The following is a 14,945-nucleotide window of genomic DNA, read 5'->3' on the forward strand; positions in this document are numbered from 1 at the left end:
GCTGACCTCTTCCTGAGGTTGCTGGGCCTGCAGGGATTCGCCATGGGGGGTGTCACAGTCCGGGCTGTAATGTTCACAGTAGTCGTATGCCGCTTTGGAATCATCAACGATCAGAAGTTGTTGGATGTCGCCCTGTGGAAGGCAGAGGAGAAAAAAAAATATATAAATATATACGTATATCCTCAGGTTAGCTCATGTGAGTGTTTGCTTAGCGGATTAGAGTATAGCACTTTGCAGACAAGACAAGACAAGGCTTCGAGCATGACGATGTGATCTGTGATCTCACGTCTTATCTTAGCCCAATGGACTCCAACGTTTTGAGTTGGCCGATGTAATGTCAAATTCTCAGTGAAATCTCTCCGGAGTCTGGCAGTACTGCCATTAAGTGTCTTTCATGACTAGTAACTACGATTACTCGACGGCCACATTTGTCTGTGTGTGCAGAAAGTGTTCAGTAAACGAGGCCCTTCGAGTCATCGGGGCAACTAGGTGATCGGCAGTCAAACGTGAGAGGAGAGATGCAGGCTGTAACTTGTCGGGAGAATGTGAGCATATATTCGCCCTTGCATAAAAATGTGATCTATGGATTCTGAGCATGTAACTTCGAATAGACATCCATTTGCTATGACTTGCAGAGTTTCTTGCTAATCTCTTTGTACAACTGTCCGTCAACATCTTGCAGCGATTCAGTTCAACACTCAAGATTCCTCCATGTTCCTCCACATTGTTTTTTGTTGTTGTTTTTTGTTCCGTTGCATCGTCCGGTTTATGTTCTAAAGGATGGGCACTTATCTGTACATCCATTTGCCACACACAAACGGCAAATTTACAAGGACACACACTAAGTCAAATCATGACAAACGATTGGTGATATATTTAATGAGGAAAATGCATATCATCCAGTGACTGAAAAGCTCTGATTAGTGGGATGGGATGTTTGCCTGAAGGTTCTGAACTCCAAATCCCTTAAAAGGCGAAACTATCCTTCAAACAGAGGCATGACTGTATTGTGGTGAAAACTCAATGGCAAGTCTGACAAGGTCTTGACATTTTGACATGTGTGTATGAGTTTGTGGAAACCGGACAGGAAAGGACAGATCAAGCTTTGCCTTGACTCAAGCTGACATGTATTACCTCATGTGTCACCCTAAGACCAACAGTGAATGCTTGAACCCGGCCTAGAGTCAGTTCTAATTAGCCCACGTCTGTGAGCCGCTCCATTTGCACACAAATGCATTGCGGCAGCTTGGTGTATCATTACACTGCAAAAAGTCATAGAACTATTTTCCAGAATTATGTTCCACATGGCAGTGACAGTCAAGTCACGGCGACGAGAAGAAACAATTCATTGACACGATCATCAAATCTACTCGCTTCTTCGAAACCCATGTGCCACATTGACCTTTCTTTCCAGGGAAAAACATTGTAGCCGTGCCATTTGGCAACGACGAGACAATTCACAAGCTCAAGTACAGGCACGCCTAAAACTGCCAACACTTGAGAGGGAACACCAAGAGGAACCTGGACACTGGCAGTCAGGCAGCTGCCACAGGAAAAGATGTTTTGTGCAAGGTAACACCTGGGGAGCGTTATGCCGAGGCTTCGAGTCTGTCTTCCGTGGCGGACTGCTGAGATAAAAGCCTTGGCCAACCTGGAGTAAAGCCAGAAAACTCTAACGTATGCCCCTCCCGACTACAGCATTGCAAAATACTGCTCACAAACCATCCCATGGGGTTGTGCTGTTAATGACTGCGGTACAAGAGGTCAATTAGAAAAGGGAGGAAACAGGGTCGAGCACAACAGTGAAGACTTGTGAACCCCGTTTGCAACTCCTTATTAATGCACTGTTTTCATACACAGTAAGGTACTCTTTGTAGAATTCACTCTGAGAGCCCTGTGGATATGTCGTCAGTATACTTATAAGTGTGTAGCGGTAATATTAGAAAACCGAAATTCTCTAGCCAAATCAAAACACAAGCATTCATCAACAGGTAGGTTCTTTGAGGTACTTCTCCCTTGACTACATGAAATGTCAATCATGGGCAACCTTCCTTTTGTCTGATCCGAGCCAGCTATCATCAGACATCTCCACACAACAATTAGCTGACCCCCTCGAAAGGTCATACACAAACACACCCGCACAACCAAAAAATACAAAAAAATGGTTAGCCTTTTCCGACTGGATATAGTCGGACTTGCCTCCACACACAGCTTGGGTTCTGGTACCAGTTCTCTCGAGAGGGGTTGGACTCTCTTCCACTCTGGAGTTGCTCACGGTGAGAGGCGCAGAGCAGGTGTGGGCATACTCATTGCCCCCCGGCTCAGTGCCTGTACATTGGGGTTCACACCGGTAGACGAGAGGGTTGCCTCCCTCCGCCTTCGGGTGGGTGGACGGTTACTGACTGTTGTTTGTGCATATGCACCAAACAGCAGCTCAGCATACCCACCCTTTTTGGAGTCCTTGGAGGGTGTGCTGGAGAGTACTCCTGCTGGGGACTCCCTTGTTCTGCTGGGGGACTTCAATGCTCACGTGGGCAATGACAGTGAGACTTGGAGGGGCGTGATTGGGAGGAACGGCCCCCCCGATCAGAACTCGAGTGGTGTTTTGTTATTGGACTTCTGTGCTCGCCACGGATTGTCCATAACGAACACCTTGTTCAAACATAAGGGTGTCCATATGTGCACTTGGCACCAGGACACCCTAGGCCGCAGTTCGATGATCGACTTTGTAGTTGTATCATCGGATTTGCGGCCGCATGTTCTGGACACTCGGGTGAAGAGAGGGGCGGAGCTGTCAACTGATCACCACCTGGTGGTGAGTAGGCTCCGATGGTGGGGGAAGATGCCGGTCCGTCCTGGCAGACCCAAACGTATAGTGAGGGTTTGTTGGGAGCGTCTGGCGGAATCCCCTGTCAGAAGGAGTTTCAACTCCCACCTTCGACAGAGCTTTTCCCATGTTCCGGGGGAGGCGGGGGACATTGAGCCCGAGTGGACCATGTTCCGTGCCTCTATTGTTGAGGCGGCCAATCTGAGTTGTGGCCGTAAGGTGGTTGGTGCCTGTCGTGGCGGCAATCCCCGTACTCGCTGGTGGACACCAGCAGTAAGGGATGCCGTCAAGCTGAAGAAGGAGTCCTATCGAGCCTTTATGGCCTGTGGGACCCCAGAGGCAGCTGACGGGTATCGACTGGCCAAGCGGACCGCGGCTTCGGTGGTCGCCGAGGCAAAAACCCGAGCATGGGAAGAGTTCGGTGAGGCCATGGAAGCCGACTTCCGGACGGCTTCGAGGAAATTCTGGTCCACCATCCGACGTCTCAGGAGGGGGAAGCAGTGCACCACTAACACTGTGTACAGTGGGGATGGGGCGCTGCTGACTTCGACTCGGGACGTTGTGAACCGGTGGGCAGAGTACTTCGAAGACCTCCTCAACTCCACCAACACGCCTTCCTTGGAGGAAGCAGAGCCAGAGGACTCTGAGGTGGGCTCTCCTATCTCTGTGGTTGAAGTCACCGATGTGGTTAAAAAGCTCCTCGGTGGCAAGGCCCCAGGGGTGGATGAGATCCGCCCGGAGTTCCTCAAGGTTCTGGATGTTGTGGGGCTGTCCTGGTTGACACGCCTCTGCAACATCGCGTGGTCAACAGGGAGAGTGCCCCTGGATTGGCAGACCGGGGTGGTAGTCCCTCTTTTTAAAAAGGGGGACCGGAGGGTGTGTTCCAACTACAGAGGGATCACACTCCTCAGCCTCCCTGGTAAGGTCTATTCAGGGGTGCTGGAGAGGAGGGTCCGTCGGGAAGTCGAGTCTCAGATTGAGGAGGAGCAGTGTGGTTTTCGTCCCGGCCGTGGAACAGTGGACCAGCTCTACACCCTTAGCAGGGTCCTTGAGGGTATGTGGGAATTCGCCCAACCAGTCTACATGTGTTTTGTGGACTTGGAGAAGGCGTTTGACCGTGTCCCTCGGGGAGTTCTGTGGGGGGTGCTTCGTGGGTATGGGGTACCGAACCCCCTGATACGGGCTGTTCGGTCACTATACCACCGATGTCAGAGTTTGGTTCGCATTGCCGGCAGTAAGTCGGAATCGTTCCCAGTGAGGGTAGGACTCCGCCAAGGCTGCCCTTTGTCACCGATTCTGTTCATAACCTTTATGGACAGAATTTCTAGGCGCAGCCGAAGCGTTGAGGGAGTCCGTTTTGGGGGCCTCAGTATTACATCCCTGCTTTTTGCAGATGATGTGGTGCTGTTGGCTCCTTCAAACGGGGCTCTACAACTCTCACTGGAGCGTTTCGCAGCCGAGTGTGAAGCGGTTGGGATGAAAATCAGCACCTCCAAATCTGAAACCATGGTCCTCAGTCGGAAAAGGGTGGAGTGCCCCCTCCGGGTCGGGGGGGAGATCTTGCCCCAAGTGGAGGAGTTTAAGTATCTTGGGGTCTTGTTCACGAGTGAGGGCAGGAGGGAGCGAGAGATCGACAGGCGGATCGGTGCAGCGTCTGCTGTGATGCGGACGTTGTATCGGTCTGTCGTGGTGAAGAAGGAGCTGAGCCAAAGGGCGAAGCTCTCAATTTACCGGTCGATCTACGTCCCAACCCTCATCTATGGCCACGAGCTATGGGTCGTGACCGAAAGAACGAGATCCCGGATACAAGCGGCCGAAATGAGTTTTCTCCGCAGGGTGTCTGGGCTCTCCCTTAGAGATAAGGTGAGGAGCTCGGTCATCCGGGAGGGGCTCAGAGTCGAGCCGCTTCTCCTCCACATCGAGAGGAGCCAGATGAGGTGGCTTGGGCATCTGATTCGGATGCCTCCTGAGCGCCTCCCTGGTGAGGTGTTCCGGGCATGTCCCACCGGGAGGAGACCCCGAGGAAGACCCAGGACACGCTGGAGAGACTACGTCACCCAGCTGGCCTGGGAACGCCTCGGGATCCCCCGGGGAGAGCTGGAAGAAGTAGCTAGGGAGAGGGAAGTCTGGGCTTCCCTGCTAAAGCTGTTGCCCCCGCGACCCGGCCCCGGATAAGCGGTAGATAATGGATGGATGGATGGATGGATGGTTAGCCTTGGTCACTGAAATGCCTGAAACTATGAGCATGATATTTGGGCAGGCAGAATTACATATTCACGCAACTTGAAAAGATTTGAGTTTTAAAGTACGCTAGGTTTGTCTGCCCTCAGAATACCAATGTACACGAATGTAACTAAAGTGACTGATCCCACAGCGGCCAAGTCACCGGAGTTAATGCAGGTGACACAGTGAAACGGAACACCGGCAGTATTTGACATCTACTTCTGCCGATGAGCGCAAGGATCAGCGTGTTCTAACCAGGAAACGAAGGCACAGGCAGCTATGTACACGAAAGTCTTCCGTTCAGCCAAGTAATGTCACCCTTGCATGAATAGGTGGTCTCATTGCTTTGGCACGGTGGGGAGGCCTCAAGGTGGGGGAGAGAGGTGAAGGAGGGGGAGGTGGTGGCGGGAAGGGCAGAACACACGGGGAGGAAGTGATGGGGGGTGGGGAATGAAAGACTTCCATTCATCTGAAGCAGGTTCCTTTCCAAAGTCGGTCGCTTCAAACCTGCGCCCGATATGGCATGAATAGACGCTTATGCAAAATAAAGGTCACTTTGCAAAAAACGATGCCCGTTTCAATATGAAACGCATGCGAGATTTTCATATTTTGTGAATCACTGTACAAACCAATGAGTAACCCGCAACAGATGTTATCGATTAAAATACCACAAACTACCGAAAGGCCGTTGGACTCTTGAAATGATTTTTTTTTAGGCCATTTACCATGCACTTGTCATTTACACCACTTAAAGACATCGGCGTGCCTCGGACCCCAATCCTTGTGACGAACAAAAATGTTTTGAGCGAGCTGCTTTCACTGTTTATTTTCTCATTGTAAGCGTGTGTAGGCTTAAGACTTCGGTATTTCCTTCCCCTTTACATCCCAGCATGCAATGGGCCCTGTGGATTTGAGCAGAGTGCGGCGACAGAGAACAGACAGGAAACCTGTTCCAAAAACCACACAGCAAAGACCCTGTCGGAGGACTTATGGCTCCTATTTTCAGCGCGTCCACTTTGTCGGCCTCTGACTGCGCACACTGTTTCATACAGATGCTGCCGTCCGTGCCCTCTCATAAAGGTAATCCAAACTGACGGGGTATGCAACTACGGTATATCTTTCGAAAAAACAGGTTTTAAAATTAAGTGTGCCTGGATCGCCTTCAACGACTGGGAAAGAAGCAAACACAGCATATTTAGGGCCCTTTGGGTCCCTTTGGCAATGAGGAGGCACTCTGAAAATACGAGCAATTCTTTTGCGTCCTAATAATGGCTTCCCATAAACAAACCAGCCCTCTCTTCGAAGCAAACATAGCCTCTCTACGACCTTTCCTTCCCACCAGAGATGACCAAGGGTGTCACTTCCATTATTGGATTGTTCTTCACCCCTCTATCCTCACATAACCTCGAAAGAGTTACCAAGTCTGCAGTGGCGTATTCAACCATTAAAAGCACTCCCATACTGTGCATAATACTTGCCAAATTAATGCATTCTGTAAGTGTTTCATGTGAGCAGGCAAGAATGTTTAGAGATGCAATAAAACATGGACAGTAGAACGCTAAGCTGTTTGTCAAACAGTTTAAAGCAAAACTTAGACAAAACGGACAGTTATTTTTGTTACACTTCCATGTTACATTTAGACAGTGTTGTTTATTGCTTTTAGCCTGCCCAATTCTTGTCAGGTTATGCTTACATACGGTCCTTCGCACAATGCCCCAGGATGGAAGCAAGCATTAGTTCCAACTCCACCGAGTTCTCATGGGTCAAATGCTGCATTATGGAGGAAGTGCAATAGAAATATACTACGTCCCAAGTTACACGTTTCAATTTGAAGTAATATTTTTGTTTCGACGTGCTACTTTCCATAGCAACATGTGTGGCAGAATGATGACTATTACCGCGAGCCGAATGTAACAGTAAGTCTTTCTTCTCTCAGAGATGTGATGATAAGAATTACAAGACAGCATTCAATTACAGTTTGGATTGAACATTTCTGACAGTTGCAGACGCAGTGGTTTCTGCCATGTTCATCTTCACCAACAAAATCTGCATGAAATGTAAGAAGCTACAAATTAAGCTAATACCAGTGCAACATTGGTTGGTCACTTCATCCAATTTGCTTCCAAGTGATGCAATTTCACAGATTGACAAAAATACCACCCAAACAAAATATAACAAGCGACAATGCAATTATAAGTGGGCGCATATAAGAACCCTGCAGTACTTAAGTGTTTCTAACGATAAGGTAGAGAGTACCAGTGACAAAGGCTCTTAGAAGTTTCCCAAGAGTCCACGTCGGCATCACAAAACAGATAAAACAAACGGGCCAGCACAAATATGGTTATTGCGGCCACTGAAATATAAGCAGATAGCACATCATGCATTCAAAAGTAAACAAGCCAACCAAAGCGCTACTACTCTAGTAAACTGTAAATATGAACAGGGACTCTTAAGACCGTAAACAAACACCGGTCTCCCTAATTCTATGCAATGCAGAAAAGAGTAGAAGCTAACTGCTCGAACCTTCTCGGCCCTTTTCGCACATGTACCATCAAACAGAAATGTGCAAAATTCCTATCGTTGATGGATTTATCCGCTGATGAGGACAACCTGCTACGCAATTGAAGCCACAGTCCATCTACCAAATCTACTTGTCAAGAGAGTGAATGTAAATCGATCAGTGAAAGCAAGGCATTAAATGGTACCTGGAAAAACTCCTCATCGAGGATCCTGGTGCCAAAGACAGTAATGCCATTTGTGCTGATGGAGGCCTGGTCACTTCTGAGGAGAGGCTTGGTGATCTTCTTCTTGCAGTCCACAATGATGGTGACTGTCTTTTTCTCCACACTAATCGCAACGCGATGCCACCTGTTCAAAAGCAAAACCACAACAAGGAATGGCCGATCAGTATGAACATACCTCGGAGCGAAACATTGATTCCCCGTTGCGCTCTCGTTCAATGGACGGGGATCATTTCGTTCGGAAAGTGACATCTCGAGATAGAACGGGCTAACTGGGGTCACACGTGAGTATGACACCTCCTTCCACTTTGGAGCATTTACTGCCGCACTTAAGAACTACTGCATACCAGGCAGCGGTGGACCACATTCTTGCCCCCACACTTTGGCCCTGTTTAACACAGGATTACACTCATTAAACTCCAAACTTAATCCTCCTTCTGGGTTACTCGGCATGACAGACATGGTGAACATTGTGGAAAGTGTGTGTCAGAATCCAGGAAGACCTGCCTCACCAGAGCAGGAGGCCTACAGTCAAAACATTGTTCCGAGGTGGAAGATGAGACTTGGCACCAATGAAAGCTTCAAATGGAGTACACAAGGCTTGAATCGCAGATACAGATCCATATCTGATCATGTAGGGGTTGATTTCCTCTCATCAATCGTCTTTTGAACAAAAACATTCCAGCAACACAGCTTCGAGGAAAATAAACGTGCTGCACCGCACTCTCCGAGCCTAGCTGTGCGGCCGGAAGGATTACCTGTCACATTATATGGTAGAAAAGTAAAAGCTAACTTTGGTGGGTCCGAATCCACTTATACAAATGGCCGCATTTTATATTGCAATGAAAATAACTATTGAAGAAGCATGAACTGGCTTTTTGTGTTTTGTTGGGGGCTTGCTGTCACAAATGAGGATCCTATTCCACTGAAAATACCTAATTAGGAAGCGGGCAAGGATGTCTGTATCACTGTTTCCAAAAGTCTGGGTTTCCATGCCACTTGAACTAAAATGTCACTTTCAAACCAGGATGAGTCAAGCAGAGTTTCAATGCTTCTATTGAACAGTGACCATACGAGAGCCTGAAAATGTATTAATTTCTCCCCAGCCCTTTTGTTTATTTATTCCCACTTATCCCTGCACAAGGGTTCATGTCAGCTAAGGCAAAGCTCTTTGTGAGAACTCGAGGATTTCTGAACCCGGGAGCATATAATCAGTTTTATGCGAAAAGGTTACAAGCACTGTTCCTGGTTGGGTGAGGTAATCCAAGAGGTAAAAGGGGGGAGGTTGCAGATGGGGGGAGGGGGGGGTGGAGTTTAGCACTGCCTCCTCCAGCACTCCCTCTAAAATAACAGAGGCAGTGAGTTCATGGATGGGGTCAGGTTGCCCACCGCAGTCCCCGCTGTGCCCCTGTAATCCTGCGTCCCTCGCCTGTCTCTGTGCCCAAAACCCCCCGATGAGATAGATAATCCAGTGATGGGCACCTATGGAGCATCAATGGGAAGACTTGCATTGGTTTCTTGCTTTTATCTAAAAGAGCAAACCACTGGGGATCAGAAAGTGTTTCACACTCTCTACATGACAACACATAGCTGGCAATAGCACAAAATATTCTTCTGAATAGTTTTTTGTCAGCGTGAGTGAATTGTCAGTATACGTGAATTATGACTCATGTTGCACCATAACTGGACTCTCTACCTGTGCAGTGCGTATACTTTGCTGAAGAGGCTCTGTAAGTGCATTTTTGTGTATGATGATGGAAACGTTCAGGACTTGACATACTTTCCATCTGCAAGGTTCAGTGTACGGAACAGAGGGTAGTCCTCCGGCGCTGGCTTGCCGTTCTGATCCTCATACAGGAAGACAGGTGAGCGTCCAACTTCTATCCCAAGCTGCTGGACCCCCTGCTCATTGTAAATAGACAGAAGGAAGGACTGGAGGCCAGACTTGGGGCGCACTGTCGTCAAGATGGAGAAGTCCTCAGGGAAATCACCTTCTGTAAAGGGAGACCAGTTATTGTGACTTTTGGATAGTCGTGCACTTGCCTCCCATGCAAATCTTCAGGTTGTAATGCAATGACTGCTATCAAAAGATGTATTGAAAAAGCAAAAACATGTGATAGCTTCAGTCTTTTACGTAATACAGAAGACAACAATGGGGTAATGTCGCATTCCAAGATCAACTGCAACACCTCTAACTGTAATTTATGAATTTTTCAATTTTCAAATTAGCTGACAGAGGTGAAAGGATGAGTTGGCGTATCTTACCAGGGAATAGCTGCGTGGTGGGCGCACTGATCTGGACCTGCTTGCCAACTCTGTAAGCAGCGTCCGGCTTTGATGCTCTTCGGTTTGTGCAAAATCCTGATGTTTTTGTCACTCCTTCGGGGTAATTTTGAAAATCTAATACTTTGAGCACATCCACTTGCTGTGCTGTTAAGAGATGCAAATGAAACATCAGTTAGGTCTTATCACTGCTATTATGTTGAGTGAAACCATTATGGGTCCATAATGAAATTACATTTGATTCATATTGATGTTGTACGAGAAGTGATGAAAATGGAGTGTCATGAAAAAATACTCTTCAGCACCAAAGGAAGAATCAGCAAGAAATCATTTTTGTCATGAATAAAAACTGTATTTTAACGACAAAAACTTCAACATAAAAACCAGACGGACTCCCACTGGGTCAATATCAAAGACACTAACATAAGCCTTCACTTAAAATGTGTTTTTGCAGAGTATATATGGACTAAGACACGTCTCAGACGACAAAACAACCCGAAACATGTCACTCTTGTTTCCCTGGAAAACTGCAAGGGGACCCATTGGGCAAAATAAACAATGTGCCAACTGAGCTCCATTCTTGCTCAAGTGTAGGTTTACCTGGATAAGAGTCTCCTCGAGTTTTCCATTCTCTACCATCTGATGCCCTGCACATAAGGGAGCACTGTGTGGCACAGCCATACCCACTGAGCCCCATGTGAAAGCACGATGACTTTGCTTCTTCTTCAAAACGACCTCTCTGTGTCAACAACGTCGATAGACCGACCTATATACAAAGCACTCTTGTCCGATTCAGTTTTCCTATTTGTACGCAGCCAATTCAAAAGTCAAATTAGATGATAAAACCGATAATCGGAAGCCCCCCAAGCCAAAAAGAACAATGTTTAAAAAAAAAGCAGTACAAGGAGGGAAAGCAAAGCAGCTCCACCACCTTATTTGGTTGGTTGGCATGTGCATGTTTAATCCCTGGGTTTCTTTAACTGCCGAATGCAAGGAGATCTTTGCAATTCTCTTCACAAAAGCATGTGGTTAGGGCGCAAGTCCCTGTTTCAATATGAAGCTAATCCCAGTGTACAATACGACGAGTGCCACCAGCACTTCTCAGAGAGCGCCGCGGGATCACGTGACGTCGATGCATATTAGCCTTATTTGAAATTTTGCAGTTCTGAGTTTACTTGCGGTACACTGCAAACACTTTGAATGAAATTGGCCTCTAACTGTGTTCAAGCTAACAACGTCCCCGGACGTATATTTCACATTGGAATTGTAGTGGTTCACACAGTAAAACTGACTGTCATACAACTGCTGTGGAATCAATTCCCACTCACTGCTTTCCTTCATAATCATCCTATGATTGAGATGCGACTGCTGCAGAATGCCCCCGAACAATGCATATCGTACAGAAAAATGAATGAATGACCCATTCAAAACAGACAAAATTTCAAGTTTAAAACAACCTTTCGCAAAGGTCATTCTCATATGCTGTGAATAACAAACAAGGAAGTTTCACTCCCAAGCCAACAAAATGATGAGGCAGCCAAGACATGTTTTTTTTAATCATGTCATAACAGAGTTTTAGAGTAATATGCTGTAAGAACTTGTATGAACACACTTTGATGATGCCATGGGAATTATTACATACTTTTGCGATTGGGTCCCAAGGAAATGTATAGAGAACAAATGCAGAAGACACCAGCTCAAAGCAAAAGGAAGGATCTCATCACGCAAGATTGTAACTGAGGATGGACCGTTTACTTACTTTGGAGAGCGAACTGAGGAAGTTACTGTGAGCTCCTGCAGAGGTGCTCTTTGTTCGAACTCCACTGCTCGCTCGGTCCAGATGCATCCTAGTGTGCAGCCCTCACACTAGGATGCTGAGAAAATGTCAATAATGGCTACAGTATTCAGGTGGCACAAGGAGTGTGCTGAAATTTCAAGAGTGCATCTGATGCACTGGTGTGAGTTTGCACTGGACGGCGAGTTGGGGAGCTAAGCAAACAGGGCCACGTCGCGACCACCAGAGCTGAGGTGGCATTTAAGGGGAGGCTCACTGAATAGGCTGGAGGAGAGAGACAAATGGCAAGACGTCTTCTATTGCTCAGACATCCTTATGCAAATCTTCGACACGTTGAGAAGGGGAGGAGTTATGACGCATCATTGTTGGACGGATTTGATGTCATGCCCATTACAGGTGTAATCGCTGCTATTGACAGTCTCATGACAGGACAAACACAAAACACCTCAGCATATTAAAAATAATAATAATAATAATAATAAAAAACATGGGTGGACCGCTGTCATTTTTAGGCTGTACATTTTTTACAGAAATTGGCTAGTAAATAATGTAGGACCTTATCACCTGCAGCTCCCTGAGACTCGAATAATATCTTCTACAAGAATGTCTCTATGTCCATACCAGCCCCCCCCCACTCCCCGCTTTCTCCTCACCCACTTTCCCGCTTAGCCTCTGTCAACTTCCAAACCACCCTCCCGACTGTTCAAACAAGACAGCTTTATGCGGATGTCATACCAACGGAATTTCTACCTTTCCTTCAGTTTTGCTTCATTAAAACCCTTCAGAGACGTCTTGATGTTCATGTAAACACATGTCATACGTCAACATATTTCAATAAAAGATCATTACTGCTCTTCTTGAAAATTCCAAACGATCGAATCTTCCTCACTTTAGATAACACCTCCAGGAAAGGTAAAACAAGGAGCTGATTAGCGGCTGTTTCCTGCTTGAGCATATTATGTGCGGAGGACTCTGAAAATGCTAGCTTTGTCTTGTGGAATGCACATCTGAACCTGCGCCCCGGGGGCTGAGAAAACGTGTCAGTACACTGCTAGATGGGGAGAGTACCCTGCCGAAACAGCTTCAACTGTCATGACCCCTAAAGGTAGAGAGCCCTGACCATACTTGATTAAAAAAAAAAGGGGGGTGGGGGGATAGACATTAGACAATAGACATTATTGAAAGGAGGTGGTGAAGTCAAGTGTAAAATTCTGTTCTTTTCACACCTATGGAGTCAATATGAAGTCCAAGAGCTAAAACTAAGGTAAACTAATTGATCACTTCTCCAAAAAGGAGCCGGTGGAGAAAGCCAACTATAATTCAGAAGCCTGTTACTTGTGTGGCCGTGCCGGCTGTCAACCCAGCCAGTATACATAGATAGCTGCCCTTTGAAGGCTTTGAAATCATAGGGGAGTGCAACAAGTACCATCACCAAATAACTGCACACTACTTAGAAGGGAAGCATTCCCACACAAGACACGCATCGTCCAGTAGGCTGAGTGAAAAAAAACGTCTCAGTGCAAAGTCGAGAGGAAAAAGGGCTGGGCACTGATGTGGGGGGGAGGGGGGGGGGTTATTTGGTAGTGGTGGTTGTCTGTGTGGGGGTGGGGGGTGGGGGGGTGTTGAGCCAGCTCTTGGCCTTCAGTGTGGACCAGGCCAGTGTGGTGATAGGGTGAACCTGCCTGGCCAATGCAGACATTGTTGAGCTTTCTACTCTTATCATAACAGGTTACAATATTAAAGAAGGACTCCCTATATGTGACGTCACACCTCCAGATGATCAATAGATCGCATAAAAAAAAACACACACACACTGCATTCAATGAGCAACATGCTGTCCGCCACTGGCCAGTCTAAGGATGACAAATGCCCACAAAACCAACAACAGTTGCGATTAGAGAGGGAGCTCAGTTGACCGTCTGAAGTCGATGTTATTAAACTTCCGGACACTCTTTGAGCATGGCACATCCAAGTGCTTTGAGAATGACTTTGAATTCGGTGAGGTGTTCCCGCGTTGGCCGAGCGCTTTCCAGACACGCGTCTAGTGGCCCTTGATTCCTCCAACGAACGAAACGCGCACAAGTCAGCACTACGCACCCATCTCGAAAGTGTGTTTGAAACGGGCGCAACTCGCATGCCTCAAGTGGGATTCTTCCATAATGCACACGAGTGCGCACGCAGTGTCCGGATAACTCCGATCCTGCCCAATTTCCATCTCGATCGCGGAGCTGTGTTTATTTATTGCTGTATTTGTTGTTGAAAGTTTCCGGTATTCTTACCTGCTGAGACACCGGTTGTCTGCAGAACCAGGGTTAACGTAACAAATGCAGCTACAGAGGAATCCATAAGCCACCTTTTCGTTTTCCACCTTGTGGACCACCTCTGCATCTCCATAGCGGTCAATGAAACTTTGGGGCGACTTCAAGGTGCTTTCAAAGTGGCGTCCCTTCCACGATCCCAAGTGATGATGGAAACGGTGCTACAAAGAAGCCATATGTGATGAGTTCTTTGCCTCTTCTCTCAGCCACCGCGAGGCCCCCCGATCCTCCTTGCCAGTGCCCAGCTTCCCAGTGAGGGTAGTCGGGCTTTAACCGAGGCGCACCGACTGCAGTCGCTACACTTGGTGAGCACACGGGCAGGAGGGCTGGGCAAAATCCACAAAAACCAGAGCTGCATTTACCGAGGGGGGGAAATGACAAGGCAACCAGCCCCCGATTAGCAAATCACGGGGCTGGAAATTCTCCTGTGGGTCCACCCATCAGCCTCGCAACGCGCCCCGGCTCTCGGCGCGGTGCGCTTGAGGAAAGAGGAAAGACAAACATGGACCGACCAAGGGGGTCAAGGAGCTGTAAAGCGGAGCATCGTGATGGCTGATCAATGCATTTCTAAAATATTAATTGACGCAACCATCAGAAGGTGGGGTCGTATTAGAAAGAAGAGAAAGAATAAATGTATGCCTGAAGATGTGAAGATGTGCCTAATTTCCCTTAATTCATCAAGTTTGTAGCATATTGATTGCCATGTCTGCATCCATTATCCCACAGTAATGCGGAATAGTCCAATACAAAATATTGAG

General features: G+C 47.4%; 1 protein-coding gene across 4 annotated transcripts in view; it reads right to left on the bottom strand.

Moving 5' to 3' along the window:
• Positions 1-14,538, bottom strand: part of col11a1a (collagen, type XI, alpha 1a) — a 42,486-nt gene extending 27,948 nt beyond the window's left edge. For 2 of the 4 annotated variants that reach the window (XM_052053679.1, XM_052053680.1), the window contains exons 1-5: positions 14,149-14,538; positions 10,057-10,221; positions 9,572-9,785; positions 7,756-7,918; positions 7-132 (exon numbers count right to left, since the gene is read on the bottom strand). In XM_052053679.1, coding sequence (XP_051909639.1) covers positions 7-132; positions 7,756-7,918; positions 9,572-9,785; positions 10,057-10,221; positions 14,149-14,263 — 783 coding nt within the window. In that variant the 5' untranslated portion in view covers positions 14,264-14,538. The remainder of the gene's footprint in view (positions 1-6; positions 133-7,755; positions 7,919-9,571; positions 9,786-10,056; positions 10,222-14,148) is intronic. The other 2 variants (XM_052053682.1, XM_052053681.1) reach the window with 1 other exon arrangement.
• Positions 14,539-14,945: the final 407 nt, after the last annotated feature.

Source organism: Hippocampus zosterae, chromosome 20, assembly GCF_025434085.1.
Source record: "Hippocampus zosterae strain Florida chromosome 20, ASM2543408v3, whole genome shotgun sequence".
Taxonomy (NCBI): domain Eukaryota; kingdom Metazoa; phylum Chordata; class Actinopteri; order Syngnathiformes; family Syngnathidae; genus Hippocampus; species Hippocampus zosterae.